The sequence below is a fragment of the Pogoniulus pusillus genome, chromosome 1, assembly GCF_015220805.1.
Source record: "Pogoniulus pusillus isolate bPogPus1 chromosome 1, bPogPus1.pri, whole genome shotgun sequence".
Lineage (NCBI taxonomy): Eukaryota > Metazoa > Chordata > Aves > Piciformes > Lybiidae > Pogoniulus > Pogoniulus pusillus.
In genome coordinates this window covers 48,788,011-48,809,775 of record NC_087264.1, presented here as the reverse complement: position 1 = coordinate 48,809,775, position 21,765 = coordinate 48,788,011, and the positions used below count along the sequence as shown (strand labels likewise).

The 21,765-nt window shown below is 44.4% G+C and overlaps 1 protein-coding gene across 3 annotated transcripts in view; it reads left to right on the top strand.

Annotated features, from left to right (window-relative positions):
• Positions 1-21,765, top strand: part of CCDC88C (coiled-coil domain containing 88C) — a 119,822-nt gene that overhangs the window by 25,243 nt on the left and 72,814 nt on the right. For all 3 annotated transcript variants that reach the window (XM_064151714.1, XM_064151705.1, XM_064151723.1), the window contains one exon: positions 19,701-19,770. In XM_064151714.1, coding sequence (XP_064007784.1) covers positions 19,701-19,770 — 70 coding nt within the window. The remainder of the gene's footprint in view (positions 1-19,700; positions 19,771-21,765) is intronic.

Here is a 21,765-nt window from a genome sequence, read left to right as displayed (position 1 = left end):
CAGGTTGCATTGGGTGGGAAGAGACCCCTCAAAGGTGAGATGGTCCAACGCCCCTGCAGTGAGAAGGGACAACTCCAACTAGATAGGCTGCCTAGGCCACAGATTATGGGTTTCTCCAGGGATGTGGCCTCAACCACGTCCCTGGGCAACCTGTTCCAGTATTTTACTATTCTCTTTCTAAAGAACTTCTTTGTTATGTCTGCCCTAAATCTGTTCTGCTCAAGTTTAAAACCATTGCCCCTCATCCTGTTCTTACAAGCCCTTCTAAACGGTCTTTCTCCAGCCTTTCTGTCGGTCCCTTTCAGTCATTGAAGTGAGCTCTAAGGTATCACAGTATCAACAAGGTTAGAAAAGACCTCACAGATCATCAAGTCCTACCCTTTACCACAATTCTCAAGGCTAGACCATGACACCAAGTGCCACGTCCAATCCTGCCTTGAACAGCTCCAGGGACAGCGACTCCACCACCTCCCCGGGCAGCCCATTCCACTGTCCAATGACTCTCTCAGTGAAGAACTTTCTCCTCACCTCAAGCCTAAATCTCCCTTGATGTAGCTTGAGGCTGTGTCCTCTCGTTCTGGTGCTGGCCACCTGAGAGAAGAGAGCAACCTCCTCCTGGCCACAACCTCCCCTCAGGTAGTTGTAGACAGCAATAAGGTCTCCCCTGAGCCTCCTCTTCTCCAGGCTAACCAATCCCAGCTCCCTCAGCCTCTCCTCGTAGGGCTGTGCTCAAGGCCTCTCCTCAGCCTCGTCGCCCTTCTCTGGACACGCTCAAGCATCTCAGTGTCCCTCCTAAACTGGGGGGCCCAGAATTGAACACAGCACTCAAGGTATGGTCTAACCAGTGCAGAGTACAGGGGCAGAATGACCTCCCTGCTCCTGCTGGCCACACCATTCCTGAGGCAGGCCAGGATGCCACTGGCTCTCTTAGCCACCCGGGGCCTTCTCCAGGATGAACAGCTCAAATTCTGTCAGCATGTCTTTATAGGAGAGGTGCTTCAGCCCTGTGATCATTTTTGTGGCCTTCCTCTAGACCTGCTCCAGCAGGTCTGTGTGTCATGTGTTGGGGGTCCCACGGTACTCCAGGTGAGGTCTGACCAGAGCAGAGTGGCAGAATCACCTTTCTGGATTTGTTGGCCATGCTTCTTTTGATGCAACCCAGGATGCAGTTTGCCTTCTGGGCTGCAGGTGTGCATTGTTGGCCCATGTCTGGCTTCTCGTTCATCAGTACTCCTGCACAGCCATTTTCAACTTCATCATCCCCCAGCCACATTGATATTGAAGGTTGCACCAACCCAGATGTAGGACCTTGCACTTTGCCGTGTTGAACCTCATGAGATTTTCCTCATCCTACCTCTCCATCCTGTCTAGGTCCCTCTGGATGGCCTCTCATCCTTCAGTCTTATCAAACTTACTCAAAGGTTTTATTTTAGCACTCTCTATTTACAATAGTCTGTAATGTTATGGAGGTCCAAATGCAGGCTTATGCTGAGATTCAGAGAAATAGTTAACTCAGGTAGTGGAGGTGCCAGGGTGTCTAGACTTGGATTCAGCTGCTGTATTATGACTGCTGGGTTTTCTCTGCTTATTTCCTCCAGATATTATGCTTCTGTTTCTCCCTTTAAAATAAGCAAGACATGCTTGTTTTCTGAGCCTTGAGAAATAAGGCATTAGCTCAGATGTTCAGCTTCAAAATGCAAACTCTTACTGTAGGTTTGAAGAGCACAAATTGTTTTATGGCAGCATTTCTTCTGTTGAGTGACTGCACTGATTCCCATAGAGCTCCAGTTTCGGATTGCCCTTTCATCGCTCAACCAATTCATGATACTCTCAGCAAAAAACAGGTTTGTCAGAGTAACTCGATGCCTCCACTTAAGTATGTTTAAGTATGCAGAACTATTTTTATCTTATGTGAAAAACTATGTGTGAATGAGAACAGAACAATCCTTATTCCAGCACTTAACCATGGTCAGCATTTTGGAGCTTGCAGTGGACCTGGTGTTCTTTCCCTGTTGTACCACTGGATCTTATTGCCAAGCTTTTGTGCTTCACTGGGATGAAGACTATATAAACACTCTCATTCTGTGCCCTTTAAACTTTTGTCTGAGGCTCCTAGGAGTAAAGACTTCGTCCAAACAACCAAGGAGGGCTCAGCATGCTTTGAACACTGGTAGACTTAAATCTGCTGCTCATTAGTTGCAACAACAGTATAAACTTGTGTAACTTGTACCTTTTAAAATTCTAATGATCTTTATTTTTACTGAGCAGTGCAGCCCAAATGTGCGAGACAGGAGGAGGTATTGCTGCTCTCTGCAGCCTGAGGCTTGAATCACTCTTGCCTGGAGCACCCTTTTATCCTCCCTTCCTCTATTTTCAGCTAGCTGAAAGGCCAGCCAATCCATGACTGCACTGCTGCTTTGTGGTCTGATGGGTAGGGAGTGCAAGTCACTTGATATGTCATATTGAGTTTCCTGTGATTATGCTGTTTAAATAGTAAACCTGAGCTCTGCTGGTGTAGGTAAGGAATAGGATCCACGTGTGAGGCAGCTTGGAAACTGCCTAGAAACATACATGCACCTTCATTTCAGCATTAAAGGACACTAAAATCTTAAGAAGTATATTGAAAAATTGCATTAGTAATGCAAAAGTCATTTGGTAGTGCCTACAGTTCTGCTTTTTCTACCTGTAGCCAGAGCAGCTCCTTGTCTCTGGGAGGTATTGCTGGTTTTGAAATTTCTGTGGCCACTTTCAAGATTGTCCTTAGTAAATACAAGGTCTTGAAAGCAGCTTTTTCTTTCAGTTACAGGCAAGGCTTTTGTGTGAGCACGTGGTAGGTGACTTGTGTCTTCAGAAAAGCACTGAACATTGCAGCTAAAAAGGAAGTTTTGTTTTGTTGACATAGCAAATCCACTGGTGAGAAGCCTTAAAACTGGCATAGCAGGAGTATTAGAAGTTGATCTTGCCTGAATATTAATGACAACATAGTGACAGAGATTTTTACCTCTGTTTCTGTGACAGATGGCATAGAATCATAGAATCAAACAGGTTGGAAGAGACCTCCAAGCTCATCCAGTCCAACCTAGCACCCAGCCCTAGCCAGTCAACCAGACCATGGCACTAAGTGCCTCATCCAGTCTTTTCTTGAAGACCTCCAGGGACGGTGCCTCCACCACCTCCCTGGGCAGCCCATTCCAATGCCAATCACTCTATCTGTGAAGAACTTCCTCCTAACATCCAGCCTAGACCTACCCTGGCACAACTTGAGACTGTGTCCTCTTGTTCTGTTGCTGCTTGCGTGGGAGAAGAGGCCACCCCCCACCTGGCTACAGTGTCCCTTCAGGTAGTTGTAGACAGAAATGAGGTCCCCCCTGAGCCTCCTCTTCTGCAGGCTGCACACCCCCAGCTCCCTCAGCCTCTCCTCATAGGGTTTGTGTTTCAGGCCCCTCAGCAGCTTTGTTGCCCTTCTCTGGACACCTTCCAGCGCCTCAACATCTCTCTTGAAATGAGTGGCCCAGAACTGGACACAGTACTCAAGGTGTAGCCTGAGCAGTGCTGAGCACAGGGGAAGGATCTTATAGGGTGAAGATGCACTCCTCATGTTTTTTCTTATGATATCATGGGTATTTCCAGGGTGTTGTATGCATTAAGTGTGCTGTGACTACCAGCAAGTACTAATGAAGAAACGTCTAAAACAGGGAGAGAATGTAATCTTCAGAAGTGCACCTCAATTATTTAAATAGGTTTTCTCTGTCAGAAGCTTGCCACTGTTGCTTAGCTGCCTAAGCTGTCTGCTAGGGCTGTTCATGAAAGAGAACTCCTAAATTGAGATAGGTGGTATGAGGCTGGTGGGGGAACAAGAAGAGTAAAGCTCAGCTGAGTTAATTAATGTTAACAGTTATGAGTTATCTGCAAGATTCACAGTAGATTACATAGATTGTATTAAGCAGGGTTAATCACATGCTTAAAGAAGCACTGTTAAGAACTGACAAGACTGAAAATCCATCTTGTGAGAGCGCTTGCATGTGTGTGAATGCATAGCTTGGACTACCCTTGATAAGTAAATTTGGCTTATCAGCTGTGACAGGGACATTGGCCCTTTCCTGTTCTATGTGTAGGTGAAATCGAGCTGTTGCAAGTGACCAGGAGCTGTTGGAAGTGATGTTTTCCTTGCCCTTTTTTTACCTCCATAACTTCTCAAATGTGAAGTATTTCCCCTGCTGTGCAGTTGCAGCAGTAAGACCTTTGTTACGCTGTGATGTTAACTCCTGCTTGAATAGCAGAGTTGTGGCTCGGTGGGTTTTCACTGTTAATTTTTAATGTTCTGTCTTGTCAAAGTGTGTGAAACAGAACATGAAGGTGACTGGGCTTTGTAAATGTGTGTGGAGGGTGAATCCCCCCCTAAGGGAGGATTTAACAACTACAGATTTAAAACCTTTTGTTGTGGTTTTTTCCCACACGTGTTCAAAATGTTTGAGTTTTTGCTTTATTCCATTTTTAAAGGATCTGTTGGAGCAACTAGGTTGGGTTTTTTTTTTTAATATGTCATTTCTCAGACTCAAAATAACTTGGATAACTGAATCTTCCTAACTCTGAAATACTAATGTTATGTTTTATCAAGCACAGAAAGTAACACACTTTGTCGATTTGTTCAGTGTTGTGAGTTTTAAGAAGCTAACTTGTTGCTATGTGGCTTGGGGTAAAGTTCCTCATGCTCTTGATGCTGAGCAGCCAGTGACTGGCAGCCAGTCACTAGTGGTGTTCCCCAAGGATCAGTGCTGGGCACAGTCCTGTTCAATATCTTTATTGATGATCTGGATGAGGGGATTGAGTCCAGCATCACTAAGTTTGCAGATGACACCAAGCTAGGAGCAGCTGTGGAGTTGTTGGAAGGTAGGAGAGCCTTGCAGAGGGAACTGGACAGGCTGGATGGGTGGGCAGAGGCCAACGGGGTGACATTTAACAAGGCCGAGTGCAGGGTTCTGCACTTTGGCCACAACAACCCCAAGCAGCACTACAGGCTGGGGACTGAGTGGCTGGAAAGCAGCCAGGAGGAAAGGGACCTGAGGGTACTGATAGATAGTAGCTGAAGATGAGGCAGCAGTGTGCCCAGGTGGCCAAGAGAGCCTATGGCATCCTGGCCTGCATCAGGAACAGTGTGGGCAGCAGGACAAGGGAGGTTATTCTGCCCCTGTACTCAGCACTGCTCAGGCCACACCTTGAGTGCTGTGTCCAGTTCTGGGCCCCTCCATTCAAGAGAGATGTTGAGGTGCTGGAAGGTGTCCAGAGAAGGGCGACAAAGCTGGTGAGGGGCCTGGCACACAAACCCTATGAGGAGAGGCTGAGGGAGCTGGGGGTGTTTAGCCTGGAGAAGAGGAGGCTCAGGAGTGACCTCATTGCTGTCTACAACTACCTGAAGGGAGGCTGTAGCCAGGTGGGGTTGGTCTCTTCTGCCTGGCAACCAGCAACAGAACAGTCTCAAGTTGTGCCAGGGTAGGTCTAGGCTGGATGTTAGGAGGAAGTTGTTGGCAGAGAGAGTGATTGGCATTGGAATGGGCTGCCCAGGGAGGTGGTGGAGTCACTGTCCCTGGAGGTGTTCAAGAAAAGTCTGGATGAGGCCCTGTGGTGAATAGTCCTAAAGGACATAAAAACGGGCTTAAGCATGTCCTGTCTCATTTACCTGCCTGTCTGCCTTGCAGCCAGAGGTGGGCAAACAGGACAAAAGAAACCCAGGCAGCTTCGTCTCTTTGTCTGCGAGGGGTTCCATGAGGACCGCGCCCCTGTCCCGGGGCAGGCGAATGCGCTCCCATTCAGTGGAAGACAACAGCCTGTGGGTGCTTCCCTTTCTGTGTCTGCTTGGGTGATTGTGTGGTCAGCGAGACCATTAGCCTCGGCCATTACCCTATAAATGGGGGTGAACAGGGGAAAGGCGCTGGTGTGTTCACTCATTCCTCGCTGATCTGCCACTCGCCCGCCCGCCGCCTCAGCCGCCTCAAGCCACCTCAACCCCCTCAGCCGCCTCTAGCCGCCTCAAGCCCCCCTCAGCCGCCTCTAGCCGCCTCAAGCCCCCCTCAGCCGCCTCTAGCCGCCTCAGCCCCCTCAGCCGCCTCAAGCCGCCTCAGCCACCAGCGGATTTCCACTGCGCGGCCCACGTAGAGTTTGCCACAGGACTTCTGTTGGATATTTTCCTGCCTATATTTTGGGCCGCGGACATTAGGGCTAGTGAGTATTCTCCATTCTTTGTTCAAGAACAAGTTTGAAGTTGCTAAAGGGTTTTAATCCGCCTCACAGGCGGCGAATTAAGCCGCGGGACTCTCTATCAAATCATCTTCTGAAGTCAGTCAAAGTTCCACTGTGCATAGACATTCTGTGAAGTAGTTCTGCTAACCGCATCCAAGCACTTGTGTGGAGAGTTGTAAATAGGTTCGGGGGAATTGTTTTGGGTACATTAATAAAGAGTTCATAACTTTTAAATCTGCCTCATTGCATTTTACCCCTAACTCAGATTTCAACTAGTCCCGTTTACAACAGGCACTTAGTGCCACGGTCTGGTAGACTGAATAGGGCTGGGTGCTAGGTTGGACTGGATGAGCTTGGAGGTCTCTTCCAGCCTGGTTGTTTCTATGATTCTATGGACTCAGCTTTTGAGCATGGAACAGTCTTACCATGTATCAAGTCTAATGGTATTTACAGAAGCATTTTACTTGTCTCAAGTTTGAGCAGGCATAGTAATTCCAGAGTACTAGCGGGGAGAAGTAACATAAATATATATACACACATGCATAACTCTGTGTATATGCATGTAGTTAGGCATTTGTATATCCATTTCTTCTAAAGTGTGGTATTTTTGGTACTACATAAGAGAAGATGGCAACGAGTGAACTTGAAGCTGGAGATGGCCCAGAACAGGATCTGAGCTCCCATATCCTGGGGCTGAGAATTTACTGGGGCTGCCCCAGGTACCTTCTTGGACCTGCTTGCTTTGTCTGGCTGTTGAGGGCTGAGCATCGTGCAGCACCATCCTTTTGCTGTCAAAGTAGCTCTGGGCTGGCGATTTACAAAAGAATGGGATTCCAGTGAAAGGTCTCTTGGGGTGGGACTGGAAGTGAGGCTCTGTTAGCTCCTGGCAGCTCGCCCTGGTGCTTGCCTCCGTGGGTTATACCTGACTTGGCTTTGTCAAGGTGCAAATGCTAGGCAGTAAGCTCTCCAAACAGCCTTCGGTCAACTACAGATGGCTGCAACCCTTCCCTGTAAGCAGCTGTCCCCTCCTCTAAGGTGGGGAAGCAGTCACTGCGGATGGAGAGGGCTGTTTGCCGTTGAAAACAAGCATAGAATATCCAGACAGGGAATGGTGAGAGGACCAAAGGCTGTTTTGAGGGCATGGCCCCCATTTCCTCTCCTTGCCGTCTCCCATTTTCTTGCTGTTAGCTTTATTGCTGCTAGTTTCTCTGAGCTTTCTTTCCTTTTTTCTTTTTTATGGCCGAACTGGTGATTGACACAGTAAATGCTGGGAATGTTTTCTCTCACAGGAGTGATCGAGTTGCTTTGGGAAAGCCACATGAAATTTAGTATGCTTCACTTGTACAGTGCGAGATGCATTGACCTTCAAAATCCTTTACATGTTACCTGCCTGGAGCAATCTGCTGGCTATAGAGACAAACACCACTGTATGTGTCTGTATGTATGTACACACTGTTTGTATGTGTAGGAACCATCTGGTCTGACTTAAATTTCTCTCCTTGCTTGGAAAAAAACAATTTCTAGACTGTTCATACAGTGGCAGATCTGGTTAGAGACTGGCTGGGCATTTGTTGAACTCATTGATATTGAGTGGACAGAGGACAGTGGGATGCGATTTAACAAGGCCAAGTGCAGGGTTCTGCACTTTGGCCACAACAACCCCAAGCAGCACTACAGGCTGGGGACGGAGTGGCTGGAAAGCAGCCAGGAAGAAAGGGCCCTGGGGGTACTGATAGATAGTAGCTGAAGATGAGGCAGCAGTGTGCCCAGGTGGCAAAGAGAGCCAATGGCATCCTGGCCTGCATCAGGAACAGTGTGGCCAGTAGGACAAGGGAGGTTATTCTTCCCCTGTACTCAGCACTGGTCAGGCCACACCTTGAGTGCTGTTTCCAGTTCTGGGCCCCTCGATTCAAGAGAGATGTTGAGATACTGGAATGTGTCCAGAGAAGGGTAGCAAAGCTGGTGAGAGGCCTGGAACACAAACCCTATGAGGAGAGGCTGAGGGAGCTGGGGGTGTGCAGCCTGGAGAAGAGGAGGCTCAGGGGTGACCTCACTGCTGTCTACAACTACCTGAAGGGACACTGCAGCCAGGTGGGGGCTGGTCTCTTCTGCCAGGCATCGACCAACAGAACAAGGGGACACAGTCTCAAGTTGTGGCAGGGGAAGTATAGGCTGGATGTTAGGAGGAAGTTGTTGGCAGAGAGAGCGATTGGCATTGGAATGGGCTGCCCAGGGAGGTGGTGGAGTCACCATCCCTGGAGGTGTTCAAGCAAAGCCTGGATGAGGCACTTAGTGCCATGGTCTGGTTGACTGGATAGGGCTGGGTGCTAGGTTGGACTGGATGATCTTGGATCCCTTCCAACCTGGCTGATTCTATGAGTATGTTAGATACTACTGTTAATGCAGTAGTAAGTTGAGGTAATGATGTTAGACGCAAATTCCGCTCCAAAATAATTGGAAGGCTTTATAACATTAATATATGATTATACTCCTTAAAATGTTCCAAGAGTATTCGACAGGGACATGCCTGAACTGTGGGAACTCCTTCTGCACATGTCTAGTATTTGAATTTTTGGTGCCCTTGGTAACTGGTTGGCAGCAGGAATTTGCCTGCACGTGAGCTGTCAGTGTTGAGACGATCAGGTTGTCGGGAGATGGATGAGAAAGCAGCTAATGTAGTCAATGAGCAGCATGTATGAGATCTCTTGGTTTTGTTTTAACCTGCAGACATTATCAACAAAACGTTTTTCTTCCTCGTGCTTTCCCAACAGGCTCATTTGTCCTACAGTAGCTTATTGTCTGATTAGGCATCCTTGCAGGGTGGTATAGGTCACCCCTGTACCCTCTCTGTCATCCTTTTAGACTAGTTTAAAGCTTCACTTCTCTGTAAATCAAAAATAGACTTCTGCATGGTGGACTGCAGGTGCTACAAGGACCTCTCTCTTACCTGTGTTGAAGTTAGGTAATAAACTGATGATATTAGTGACTGCATGCTTTTTGAAACATTAATTCATTGTTCAGTGCAAGGTTGCCCATAAGTTGTGAAAGCATAAGAAGGTTTAAGATTGTTGGAAATTCATGCTTAAAACTCTTTAAATAAGCTTTTGGAAATTAACCTGTTAAAACCTTTCTTTTCTTACTGGTATTTATATATGTGTTAGGGGTACAGCATAGGACAAGTACTAACAGATCCATTCATAGTTCTCTGTCCTGGACTCCTCAGGTACTGTCAAAGCCCTATCCTTCACTGGGAGGAAAAGTTTCCTTGGATTTCCTGAGTTACAGACTGATTTTCATGCATTTCAAAGAGAGCAATACTAACCAACGACCTATATGGTACATCCCATAAAATCCCAGTTGGTCATCACTCCATGAATGTTCTCTGTGTATTTACTGTTCCCTGGTTTCTAGGTGTCGTTTGCTTTGTTTCTTATGTACCCTCTGTTGAAGTTTCTCAAAATGGTTTACCAACGTAACGTTAATTAAATCTTGTTAATTCCAGGAGTGTTACCCTGGACAGACCAATTAGATTTGTGCTCATTTCTGAGCATTTAACTGCATTAGATTTGAACAATGCTGAGGATATCTGGGTGTAGTGAAGGGGAGGCATGGCACCTTTTCCTAAGTTTGTGAGCTGACTTTATGGCAATCAAGGAGGCTACTGAGACAGCAGGCTGTTGTTTGGCATTAATGAGAGTAGCAGGGCAAAGCAACTTGTTTCTTCTGGTGACTGAGCAGTAGATTGAAAATCACTGGCCAAGTTCCTGTTTCAAGCAGGAAGTGAGAGTATCAGATAAGTAACAGTTACATACATGTTCATGCTGCCCTTAGTCACTGATGAAATTTGACTCTTGCATTCACATTAAACTTGATTACATCTGTTAGGCCTTCTGTTTGCTACTAAAATATTGTTCACGACAAGGAATTAATTAGAAATCCTGGAAGTATCCCATTCTTGTCCTCTTCTGGCTTTTATTAATTGATGGCTTTGGTTTGACTTTTCAATTGTTGTCCTGGAGAATCTCAAAGTGATTCTTCTCACATATGCTTCTGTGCTTTTCTGGGATTAAGGGTTGGTTTTGCAGAATTTTCCCTAAGACACATAGAATCATAGAATCAACCAGGTTGGAAGATCATCCAGTCCAACCTATCCCCAGCCCTAGCCAGTCAACCAGACCATGGCACCAAGTGCCTCATCCAGGCTTTTCTTGAACACCTCGAGGGACAGTGCCTCCACCACCTCCCTGGGCAGCCCATTCCAATGCCAATCACTCTCTCTGTGAAGAACTTCCTCCTAGCATCCAGCCTATACCTACCCCAGCACAACTTGAGACTGTGTCCCCTTGTTCTATTGGTGGTTGCCTGGGCTTTGTTGCCCTTCTCTGGACATGTTCCAGCACCTCAACATCTCTCTTGAATTGAGTGGCCCAGAACCGGACACAGCACTCAAGGTGTGGCCTGACCAGTGCTGAGTACAGGAGAAGAATAACCTCCCTTGTCTTACTGGCCTCACTGTTCCTGATGCAGGCCAGGATGCCATTGGCTCTCTTTGCCACCTGGGCACACTGCTGCCTCATCTTCAGCCTACTATCTATCAGTACCCCCAGGTCCCTTTCCTCCTGGCTGCTCTCCAGCCACTCAGTCCCCAGCCTGTAGTGCTGCTTGTGGTTTTTGTGGCCAAAGTGCAGAACCCTGCACTTGGCCTTGTTAAATCTCATCCCATTGGCCTCTGCCCACCCATCCAGCCTGCCCAGGTCCCTCTGCAGGGCTCTCCTACCCTCCAACAGATCAACACCTGCTCCTAGCTTGGTGTCATCTGCAAACTTAGTGATGCTGGACTCAATCCCCTCATCCAGATCATCAATAAAGATATTGAACAGGACTGTGCCCAGCACTGATCCTTGGGGAACACCACTAGTGCCAGCTGCCAACTGGATGTGGCACCATTCACCACCACTCTCTGGGCTCTGCCATCCAGCCAGTTCTTGACCTAGCACAGAGTGAATCTGTCCAAACCCTGAGCTGCCATCATTCTCTTTCAAGCAACCCTTGTCAATTACTTGATGGTACTGGTAAAAGTGTACACTTACACTGCAGAGCTTTTAAAGGCATTGCATTATCAAGGTAGTGGAACACTGAAACAGGTTGCTCAAGGTGAGGCTTGACAGGGCTCTGGGCAACCTGATCTAGTTGAGGGTGCCTTTGCGTACTGCAGAGAGGATTGAACTAAATGACCTTTGGAAATCCCTTCCAACCCAGACCATTCTGTGATTCTGTAATTGTTACTTCAGTGCTCACCTGGCTTTCTGGAGTTCTTGTTTCTTTATCAGAGCCAGGACTTAACATTGCAGCGTTGCAGTTGCGGTGCAGATCTTTAACTCTGAATGTCTAAATAAGCCCCATGACTCATCCTGTGATTGCCTTGGATTAATTATTTTTGTTCTTCTTCATGACATTATAGAAATTGCCTTAACAAATTCACTGTATTTTGTGTGAACTAGTGTCATATGCCCAGTTAGGTGCTTCCTGTGTCTGGTTTATATTAACATATTGAAAACAAGCAAGTTTTAGAAATACCTGTAGTAAGAGGAAAGGTAAGGAACCACATCTTATGCACAGTCTTCCTAGAAATACCTTTATTGGGTTGGTGTTTGCTTTTTGATGGTAGGCTGTATTTTAATGTTGTGCATTTTAAAGTACAGTAAATTCCACTGCTCCAGGGCTGTAGGGCAGCTTGTAACTCAGAGCTCTGCCTGTCTTAATGTATTTTGGTATCAGGTTTTGATGCTAAAAGCTGAAATAGATTTTTCCAGGTTTAGAGGTTGACCAGAGAACTTCTGGTGATGTTAGCTCTGCAAAATATGCTCAGAGTGTGTGTGGAAAAGCTAATTTCCTTTTAAAACAGGTGAATATGCACTGTACTGAGTTTCAAAGAATTCAGAAGTGCTTTGAGTCTGTTCTGATGGCCTGTGCTGTTTCTTTTTAATGTGTTAGGCTAAATTATCATGGTCCTTAAAGATCACTATAGACTAACTGGAAGTGTGTTGAACAGATGGATTGCATTTTAGCTGGTTAAATTTAATGTCAAGTGATAGGCCATTAACACAGCACGTTTTGTATTCCCTCTTATTGCATAAACCACCCCAGGACAAATATAAGGTGAAATAAAATAGAAATCAAGAGTAATTAGTCTGAATGCTGTTATAAACATGCACATTATTTGAAGAGAGGAGTTGAGGATAAATCAATAGGCTTTTTGTTTTCAATAAAGTAGGTGAATTAGTCAAAGGTGCTCCTGGCAATAAAAGTAGGAGAACACAGTGCTCCACAATTGGATTTTCTTTTTCTCTGGGTCAAATCAATATTGCCACTAGGTACAACCTCGTTGTATGTTGTAGCTTAAGTGACTCATCTTGGAGTCAGTGAAATTAGGGTAGAAAATCTGCTACGTAGCCATTGAACATTTTGTTTTGTATTTTAGAAGTGAATGGGCATTTTTTGTACTTATTTTGATTAAAAAAGAAAAGTACTTTTATTTCAATACATATAGAACTTTTGTCAGGCAATATAAACAGCGTGCACTGTAAACAATTGGAATTGATCTTAAAGCAAATGCTTTTATCAGAGCTTGCCTTACCCTCTGAAGTGACTTTCGTCCTGTACCAACCTGGAGCAGCTGATTTAAGCAGCTTGTAAAGCAGTGTGTGCAGTGGATCACATTCTAACCACATGGAATCCTATTTTCATTTCCTTCCCACTGCTGCTTGATACTATTTTTTCATCAGCGTGCTGGTGCCTTGCACATGTGTCTGCACAAGCTCTTGGTTACAGGGATGTCTCACTATTTATTTTGTACAGGCTGCCCGGGGAAGTGGTGGAGTCGCTGTCCCTGGAGCTGTTCAAGGCAGGATTGGACGTGGCACTTGGTGCCATGGTCTAGCCTTGAGCTCTGTGATAAAAGGGTTGGACTTGATGATCTGTGAGGTCTCTTCCAACCTTGGTGATACTGTGATACTGTAGTGCATGAAGTTTTGCTCCTGTCTGGGCCATCTGAACTACTTTAATAGAAACAACAAAACCTAGGCCATAACAATGAATTTCTGGGATGATTGTGTCTGAGTCCTCTCTAGCTTTTTGTTTGTGGGTTTTTTGTTTGTTGATTTGTTTCAGAGTGCTCTATTCTGTGCCTTTCAAATTGCATGTGTGGTTTGTTGTTTTGGGTTTTTGTTTGTTCAGTAAAACCTAATCTTAAACACTGTGCTTCTACAATGAGTATGTTTCTGTCATTTGGTTGGTTATTTGCACCCTGCACAGGCTGAGCATAGCTAAGACTAGGTATGATTCCTTCACATTCCCTCCCACTGAGATTCCAGTCTACAATTGTCAGAACTGATTATTTTCAGCAGATGAGGCCACAGTTATTTTAGTGACTTTTGGATTTCCACTTGAAGAGTCTTTAGAAGTGTGCTTTGTAATTTGCTGGTTTTCACGGGGGAAAAAAATCCCTTTAAAAACGTCTAATCCTCTAGTCCATCACATAATGAATACAATTGTTGCAGAGATGAGCAAAGTTCTTAATCAAATTTTGTCATGTATATAATGTGTTGGCAGGGAAACAGTGAGTACTGAGTCACACACATAGTGTCATCAGGCCTGCTTGCCTGGTAAGTTGTACATGGAAAACATCTCAATAAAAGACCTGTTTGTTTTTCGCTCCATTGTCATTCGTTGCTCCTCAGCAGCTTGTTTCATCTTGTCTGATCTTTTGTGGGGCCTTGTACAGTTGACATTCTTGCTATAATTTATTTCCCTAGCACCATTAATAACCCTTCACATAATTACAGCAAAGTAAAAAAAGTTTTAAAATTAATCTGTATAGGAAGACAAGTGTGGGGTTTTTTTCCTTTTAAAACATAACCTCTTTGTGGAAGGCTGCAGAATAGGCTTATTTTCATTATTATATTGAAACTAAACTGGAAGCTTGGATGAAAAAACTACTTAAAACCCAACCACGGTATCTCATTTTGCTGTTTAAAATTCATTTTAATGATAAAACTTGTTTGTTTTTAGCCTGAATGTTCATTTTTCATTAGTGTTGTAGTTCAGAGAAACTTGAACTTGGCTGTCTCTTGGATTTGAAACTCACCAGACCTGGGAAATGCAGCACTCAGCATCCAAAGGGGCATTAAGATATTTAGGGGCAGAACTGCCACCCGGTCCTGTTTCTGGGAGGCTATGAGCTGGTACAGATGGCCACTGACTTCCACTGAGACCTCATCTAAGCAGGTAGTGTCTCCTTCACCCAGTGTTTCCCACTCTAAGGATGCTTGTGAGATCAGATCCATGCTGAGGCTATGGGAGAAAGATGTTGGCTGTGCTACACAGAACTCCACTTAACTTTTCTGCTTCATTGGCCTGAGTTGCAGCTGAAATGTAAGCCAGATTGCCTGGCTAGGTAGTGTTTGCTCTTTCTGGTATAAATAAAGCCGATGATGATTTTTCCTCATGGGCATTTTAAGTAGGAAAGCACCATTTGGCTCCCCGTCAGCCTGGCAATTAGCATTTTACAGCCAAGCAATATACTTAAATGGAATTGCTTGGCTTGAGCATTGAATTACAATGGCCAGTAGGCTGCTGCGCTTCTTACATAATTTATTTAGTTCTTTTTCTTGTTTAGGATTCGGGCAGAGGTTAATTTAATTCTGCATGAGGAGCTGGTAGTTACTCTGTGTTACTGCTGCGCTCTGCTGCAGTGCAGGGGAATGTTTTTGGGTGGCGCTTGTATTTGCCTGGCCTTTCATCAGCCACGGAAAGGACAACTTAACCTGCTCCTTGCCTAGCAATGCATTCTTTGCAACAGCCATTGGCACTTAAAAATGCAGCCAGGAGAGCTGCATTTTATTCCATGCTGATGGACACGCATTTTAAAGAAGCAAATGTCTAATGGTGAAGTTGTAGCATTGACCAAGGAGACTTTGTTCCTATAAAATTACAAGGGGCTCACTTATTCTGTTACAAGTAAATAAAATGTTAATATATAACCATGGTGATTTGAGAGTGAGAGCTGCCACTGCATCTCTTCAGATGATCAGAGACAGAGAGCAAACATCTGGGGTGTGTGTGTGATCTTCGGAGGATAAAACGATTAGGTAAAATGTTCCTCAGCACTCCAGAAACAAATTAGAAACTTTTAGTTGGAGGGAATGAAAACGTTTGTTCTTGCTTTTAATAAGCCTAAGTGCTTTACTTGGTGCTTAGAATTTTATCCTGAATCTTGTGTGTGTCTTGATTTTTCCTAAATCCCTTGGCTGCTAGGATCACCGTGGGAGAACTTTGGGGATGGCTGGAGCTTTTTTTTTTTTTTTTTTGTTTAAGCTCCTTTTGTAGCAAAGTGATTGCAGAGTGCTTGCAAATGTGAAGCAGTGGTTTAAATGCCAGAAGGCATTTAGCAACACAACATTTATTTATTGATGTTTCACCTCGTGATTTCAAGGTATCGATGTTTTTGAATCCTTAGGGTACCAGTCCTGAAGTGCGTGGCTGCTTTTAACAACACTTAGCTCTGTTTCTCAGATCTGTTGGTTGTCTTCATGCTCCACACGTCTGCAGGCAAGTACGGCAGAGAGAGCAATCAAGGACTGTACACCCAATTCGACCTTCATTTAGAAAGCCCTCCCTATCGATACAGGGTCATGTAGCTCTGCAAGCAGAAACCTTCCTGGGCTTTCTTAACAGGGTTTGAGATTCTGATTCCAGTGTAAGACTCAGCTGCTGTTCTTGGGATATCTTGTGATAGTGGTGTTGTCCTGCTAACTAGATGCACCTGTTTTTGCAACCGTCGCTGCTGTCAAAAGAGCTGAGATTTTTTTGGCAGATAAATATGCAGATCTTTGGCAGAGGAGCATTTCAGGCATGTACGGATGGGATTTGTTTTGAATTTGATTCCTTAAATAGCACTTCCAATACTAACGTGATGTCTTCATGGCAATCTCATTAGCCACAATAGAAGAAGGGGAAAAAGGCAAACAGGAGGCTGAGGGAGGTGATTCCTGACTTGCAGCAGCTGGCCTCTGAGTCAGTTAATGGTCTAGGTGTAAAGCTGGCAGCTCAGACCCTAATTGTTCTAATAATCAGGGGAAATTGCTCCCATATGTTGTTGTGGTGATCTTTACTGTTTACAGGCTTTAACTGTGCTGTAAAAATGATTAAAAGGTTTCTCACAGGAGGAATTAGATTTTTTTTTTACTTGTACACTTGCTTTGCAGAGTAATGTGGGGTCTTGTATGCTGTTTAATGTTTGAAAACCCTGTTTGCTCTCCAGCAACTTCTCCCCATCTGTGCTGGTCACCTGAAGCAGAAGGACACACTCACACCATCTCTGCCTGTGCTGTGATGTCTTGCCAGCCATGCTTGATGGGAAGCATAACAACATCCTTTTATTCAATAAAGTAACTCGCTGCCCTTGTGGAGAAATACTGCATTTTATCAGCCATTTCTTTTGCTGACTGGACTTCAGCAATGTGTCCAGGTTAACCCAATATCCAGTGTAGCTGTACCCTGGGAGCTGATCAGGTCTGTGGAGTCTTTTGGTCCTCTGTGCCAGTTTGCAAGCTTAACAGCACAGCTCCTTGCCCAAACCCCAGATTTGACTTTGCAGGTTCTCCAAGGTGGTGAGAGAGGGAGAGAGGCCAGGCTGAGACATAGCATTTTCCTTGTCAATCTGTGTAATTGCTGTTTCAGCTCAGGAAAACGAGAATAAATACTAAGTGGGTAGAAGTTGAAGAATACCTGGCCTGCTGTTAAGGGAGAGGATTTTGGTTATACTTCCAGATATGGGAACCTGAGACTCAGTCACATTATCCTAGCTGCTGGGATATTATCAGTCACTGGATGCCAGCTGAGCCTTACTAACTTTGTGGTATGTTTTCTGGGACAAAATCTGAGCTACATTTATCAACGTAAGAACTTTTAGCTAATGTATTTATGCCACGCTTGTGGTTGTGTGTGTGAATGGTTCATTGCTACATCTCTTGTTAGCAGAGGATAATTTATTAAACCGAAGCAACTATTTGTTGTCTTTCCTTATCTTGAAAAAGGAAGACAACGTCACTGACCTTTGTTTATGAAGTACTGAGATCTACCACATAACAGCTAGGTATTTTCACAATCACTCATTGGAAGGTGAAGGCATTTAGAACAATAAAGATAGTTATGGGTTTAAATGATGTGTTTTAAAAACAGGACAGAGTATTTGGATTAAGAAATCACTCCTCACAGGCTCGGGTCCCTTTCAGCTTATATTGTATTGGGTGAGTCTCAGATTCTTGCCAGAAAATACTGAAGTTCAGATGGCTACAAAGGGCATTCAGTTGGGGTTATGCTGGATGACATACTCAAACAATTTTGGAGAAGAAGCTCATGGGAATGTTAATAGCATAAAGGTTAGCTGTGATGTCTTTTGTGTCTGCCAGTTAAATAGCTAGTGATCTGATGATTACACAAAGACAACGCACATTCCTTATGCATTCCTGCCTCCATGCCACTCCACAGGCTGGGTGACTGCAGGCACAGTTCTTTCTCCTTTCTTGCCATGGAAATTGCTGGTTAAAGCTCAATACTTTGTTTTATGCAAATTCTGATGATTTTTTTTTTCCTTTAAGTCTCATGCCATGCTGTATTGTCGTAGCAGATACTGCAGTCCAGCCATCTGCTGTTAAATTCAATAAGCTCTGCATCTGTTTTGGTAACAGGTGCAAACAAATGTTTTTTTAGTATGTCTCAAATGCATTTAGCTAATGACTCGACATAGTGGTTGCACTGCCTTAGCCAAACTTCACATGCCATGGAGCTCTGTAGAGCTTCTTTTGTGACAGCATTGGAAACTCCATCAGCTGTGACTCTGAGAGGTTTCTGCTTTACCCAAAGGAGAAACTGCTGAGTATGGTTTGGATATGGAATAGATGATGAAGAAAAGAAATGTACTATGTCCAAAACAGTTAAAAGAATATCCACTCTGATGGCTTATCAAATGCTACAGGCTCACTGAAGTATTTCCTCTCTCAATCAGGCTTAATTTCCCTCCTATGATAACTCTGAAAGCAGAGAAATAACAATGAGGTAACTCTGAGGGGAAGTGTTTGGGTGAATGGGTGATTGTTTCAGGAAGCACATTGCTGTGCTGGACGCCAGCACTTGTTCCCCTGGCTCTGAATACTCGGCGACTATCAATGTCTGTGCCCTCCCAGTGGCCTAGAAGTGGGCTGGGAAAGGGAGACGAGCAGGGAAAAAGGCACCCGTCAAACATTTGGCTGTGTGTGCGAACCTTCATTTCCTGAATCCCAGCGGGGTGTTTTAACCATGCAACCATTTTCCTCCTAAGCTTTTAATGTGAAACAATTTCCTGCAGAATGTTTTATTTAGATCATCACAAGTCAGTGCTGATAACTGCAGGGTGGACCTAACAACTATACTCCTGTGCTCTTTATGTTACCCAATTGCATAGCTGGTTGCATTGCTATGCAGAATCCCCTTTGCAATGTATTTATTTGTTCGCCTTTAAGCATTTTGCCAGCCCCAGGGCTTGTAACCTTTCCTCTCTTTGAAGCCATTGGAATGGGCTGCCCAGGGAGGTGGTGGAGGCATCGTCTCTGGAGGTGTTCAAGCAAAGCCTGGATGAGGCACTTAGTGCCATGGTCTAGTTGACTGGCTAGGGCTGGGGGATAGGTTGGACTGGATGATCTTGGAGGTCTCTTCCAACCTGGTTGATTCTATGATTCTATTCTGTCAATTCTGAGTAGCTTCAGGCAGCCAGAATTTAAATGCTGAACCTGACCAAGAAATGTGCCTCCTTTTCCTTGTCTCTCTTGAAATAAAATGACCATTAAATGAGGTTCATGACACATATAAGTCTGTTTTATTTCCCATTTAAAAATTACAAACAAATAACAAAATTTGAATTCAGTTTCTCTGATCAGCACTTAGATGCCTGCTTGAGCTTTTCACTACACCTGCTTCTTCAGCCCATCATCAAAATCTCAGACCCATGAAATAATTTGACCAGTTATTTAAATTACTCAAACTTCACAGATTGACTTAGGTACCTTTCAACCAGCAGTATTTCTACACCCTAAACCAGCAGCTGTGTGATGAACATCAAATGAATACAGGTCATGCCTGGGGTAAACTCCTGACTAATGAGTGTGCCCGGCATGACTGTGATTTATTCTGATCAGTGCCATGGGACTCTTTAAGTTCTATATTCATCATTGTTAAAAGAAGTGCTTACTGTATGTTAGCAGTGCAACTTGATGCCATCTTCAAATAGTGACTTCTCTCTCAAGTGGGGCTTCCTCTTGTGACCTTTGACCTGCCAGTATGTTGAAAGCTTTGTAATCGATGGAGCTCTGTGGTGTTATTGATTTGGATTCCTTCACACTGAATTTTGCCTGTTCTCTCTTGTTTAGGAGATCCTCCAGCAGCTAATTGTAATGAATTTACCAAATGTTTTAATGATTGGCAAAGATCCTCTTTCTGGTGAGTAGTTTGGGTTCTTCACTTCTCTAAAGTGCTGAGTAAAATTTGTATTTGTTTTTGTTTCTTAAAGTAGGATAGAAAAGACCTTTTGAGAACATGAAGTCCAACTGTTAACCTAGCACTGCTAAATCCCCCATTAAACCACATAAACCATATCCCCAAGGGGCACATCTACGTGTCTTTTAAATACCCCCAGAGATAATGCCTGTGCAATTTGTTCCAGTGCTTTACAACCCTTTTGGTTGTCCTATATGTGTTCAACTATAGCAATTCATACTCACTGGAAGAGCATTCCCAGTGTGAAAGAACTGTTACAATTGATGTGTAGCAAGAATATGTGAAGATAGAGTAAAACACATATCAGAGTTGGAAAAAGTGAGGAAGAGAATGAACAAAGAGAAGAACATCTGTCTGGCTGTGTTGTCTAAGCAAGGAATCTGTTACATGAGATGTCACATCAAAAGTGAGCTGGAAGCCAGTGAGCTCACGTTCAGAGTCTGATATCTTTGGTGAAACAAAATGACAGCTGCTTTGCCTTAAAAATGAGTTAACTTCTCTTTGGAATCATGTTTGTGAAGTGAAAGGTTTTGCTTTCTGGATAGGGAGATAATTCCAGATAGAATAATCTCTGCTTTATCCCAATGCATCAGACCCTGTCAGCAGTGATGAGGAGTGACATGGTAACTGAGAGCTCCAGAATAGACAAATGACAGACAACTTGGCAGAAGATTTTCTTTTGGTGGTTTTAGCAGCAGTAGTGTGTCCATGTGCAGAAAAGAATAGTAATTTGCAGGTGTTGGATCACTTAAGCCCATAGTCTTGGCACTTCTGAAGTAAAATCAAGCTGAGGGGAAGACATCCACTTCTTCAGCATGCAGATTAAAGTCTGCAATGGCAGCCTTAATTCATGCTGCTGTTGTGAGTGAAGAAGAAAATAGAAATAGGAGAGCTGTTGCTTTTCTCAGTGGTATGGGCAATGGTCAGATCCCAGGCTGCTCGTGTCAAGAATGCTGGTGAATAGAGGTGTCTGGGCCAACAAGGCAGCATTTCTGCTGGCAAAGTGTAAATGGAAAGGGATGGCTGCTTTCTTGTCCTGGCCATTCCTGAGCGACAGCTGGCACTGGCAGGAGATTCATAATGCAGCAACCACAGTGTTGGTTCCTGGGAAAGCTGAACACTTGAAAGCTGCCCTGTATTTAGCTATAATTTCCCATCACTGCCCTGCTGTTTTTGTTAGCACCTTAGATCTGTCTTTCTTTGAAGAACGTGCTTGATGTGGCTCTTGTAAGAAAGACATTGGTCTTCCACGTGTTCTTGTCTTCCCTCTCCTTTAATTACAGACAGAAACTTTGCTTTGCTTTCTGATGTTTTTTGAAATGTGGTGGCTTGTTTTTGTTTGGTTTGCCTTTTTGTTGTTCTTTTTTGACGTGGTCTTTTAAAATTTCCTATACCCATTGATTGATTTTCATTGCTGTTACTTGGAGGATGGGGAGAGAATGCAAAAATAACTCGTGAATGCCTAAAATTAATGGTGTATGTGTGTTTAAAAATACAAATTCTTGTTTAGCAATATCAGATCATGGCTTTGAGAACTAGTCCCAGTGTAGCCCCTAGAGAGGAACATACTGAACCAAAAAATACTTGGGTACACTTGCTCCATAGAATGTATTCAAAGAGGAAAGCATCTGAGGAAGAGAATTTCAAGAGAAGTTCATCTTCAGCTTGCTCTTAGGTAGATGATCTCTGGTAAGATATGCTGAAGGAATGGTTAGAGAAGTAAAGAACTAGAACTTCCTTCAGAAAGAGGAACCTGAGAGAGGGCTGACAGGAAGCTCAGAAAGAGGGTACAGGGCAGGGAAGGCTGAGAAGTTAATAAAACTAATGTGGAAAACTGAATGAAGAAACAAGCTGTGGTGAACAATGACTGGGTGACTGTCAGATTGATGTCTTTGTTAGTGAGTTACTTGTAGGGAGAAGTGAGGGGACGGCAGGGGC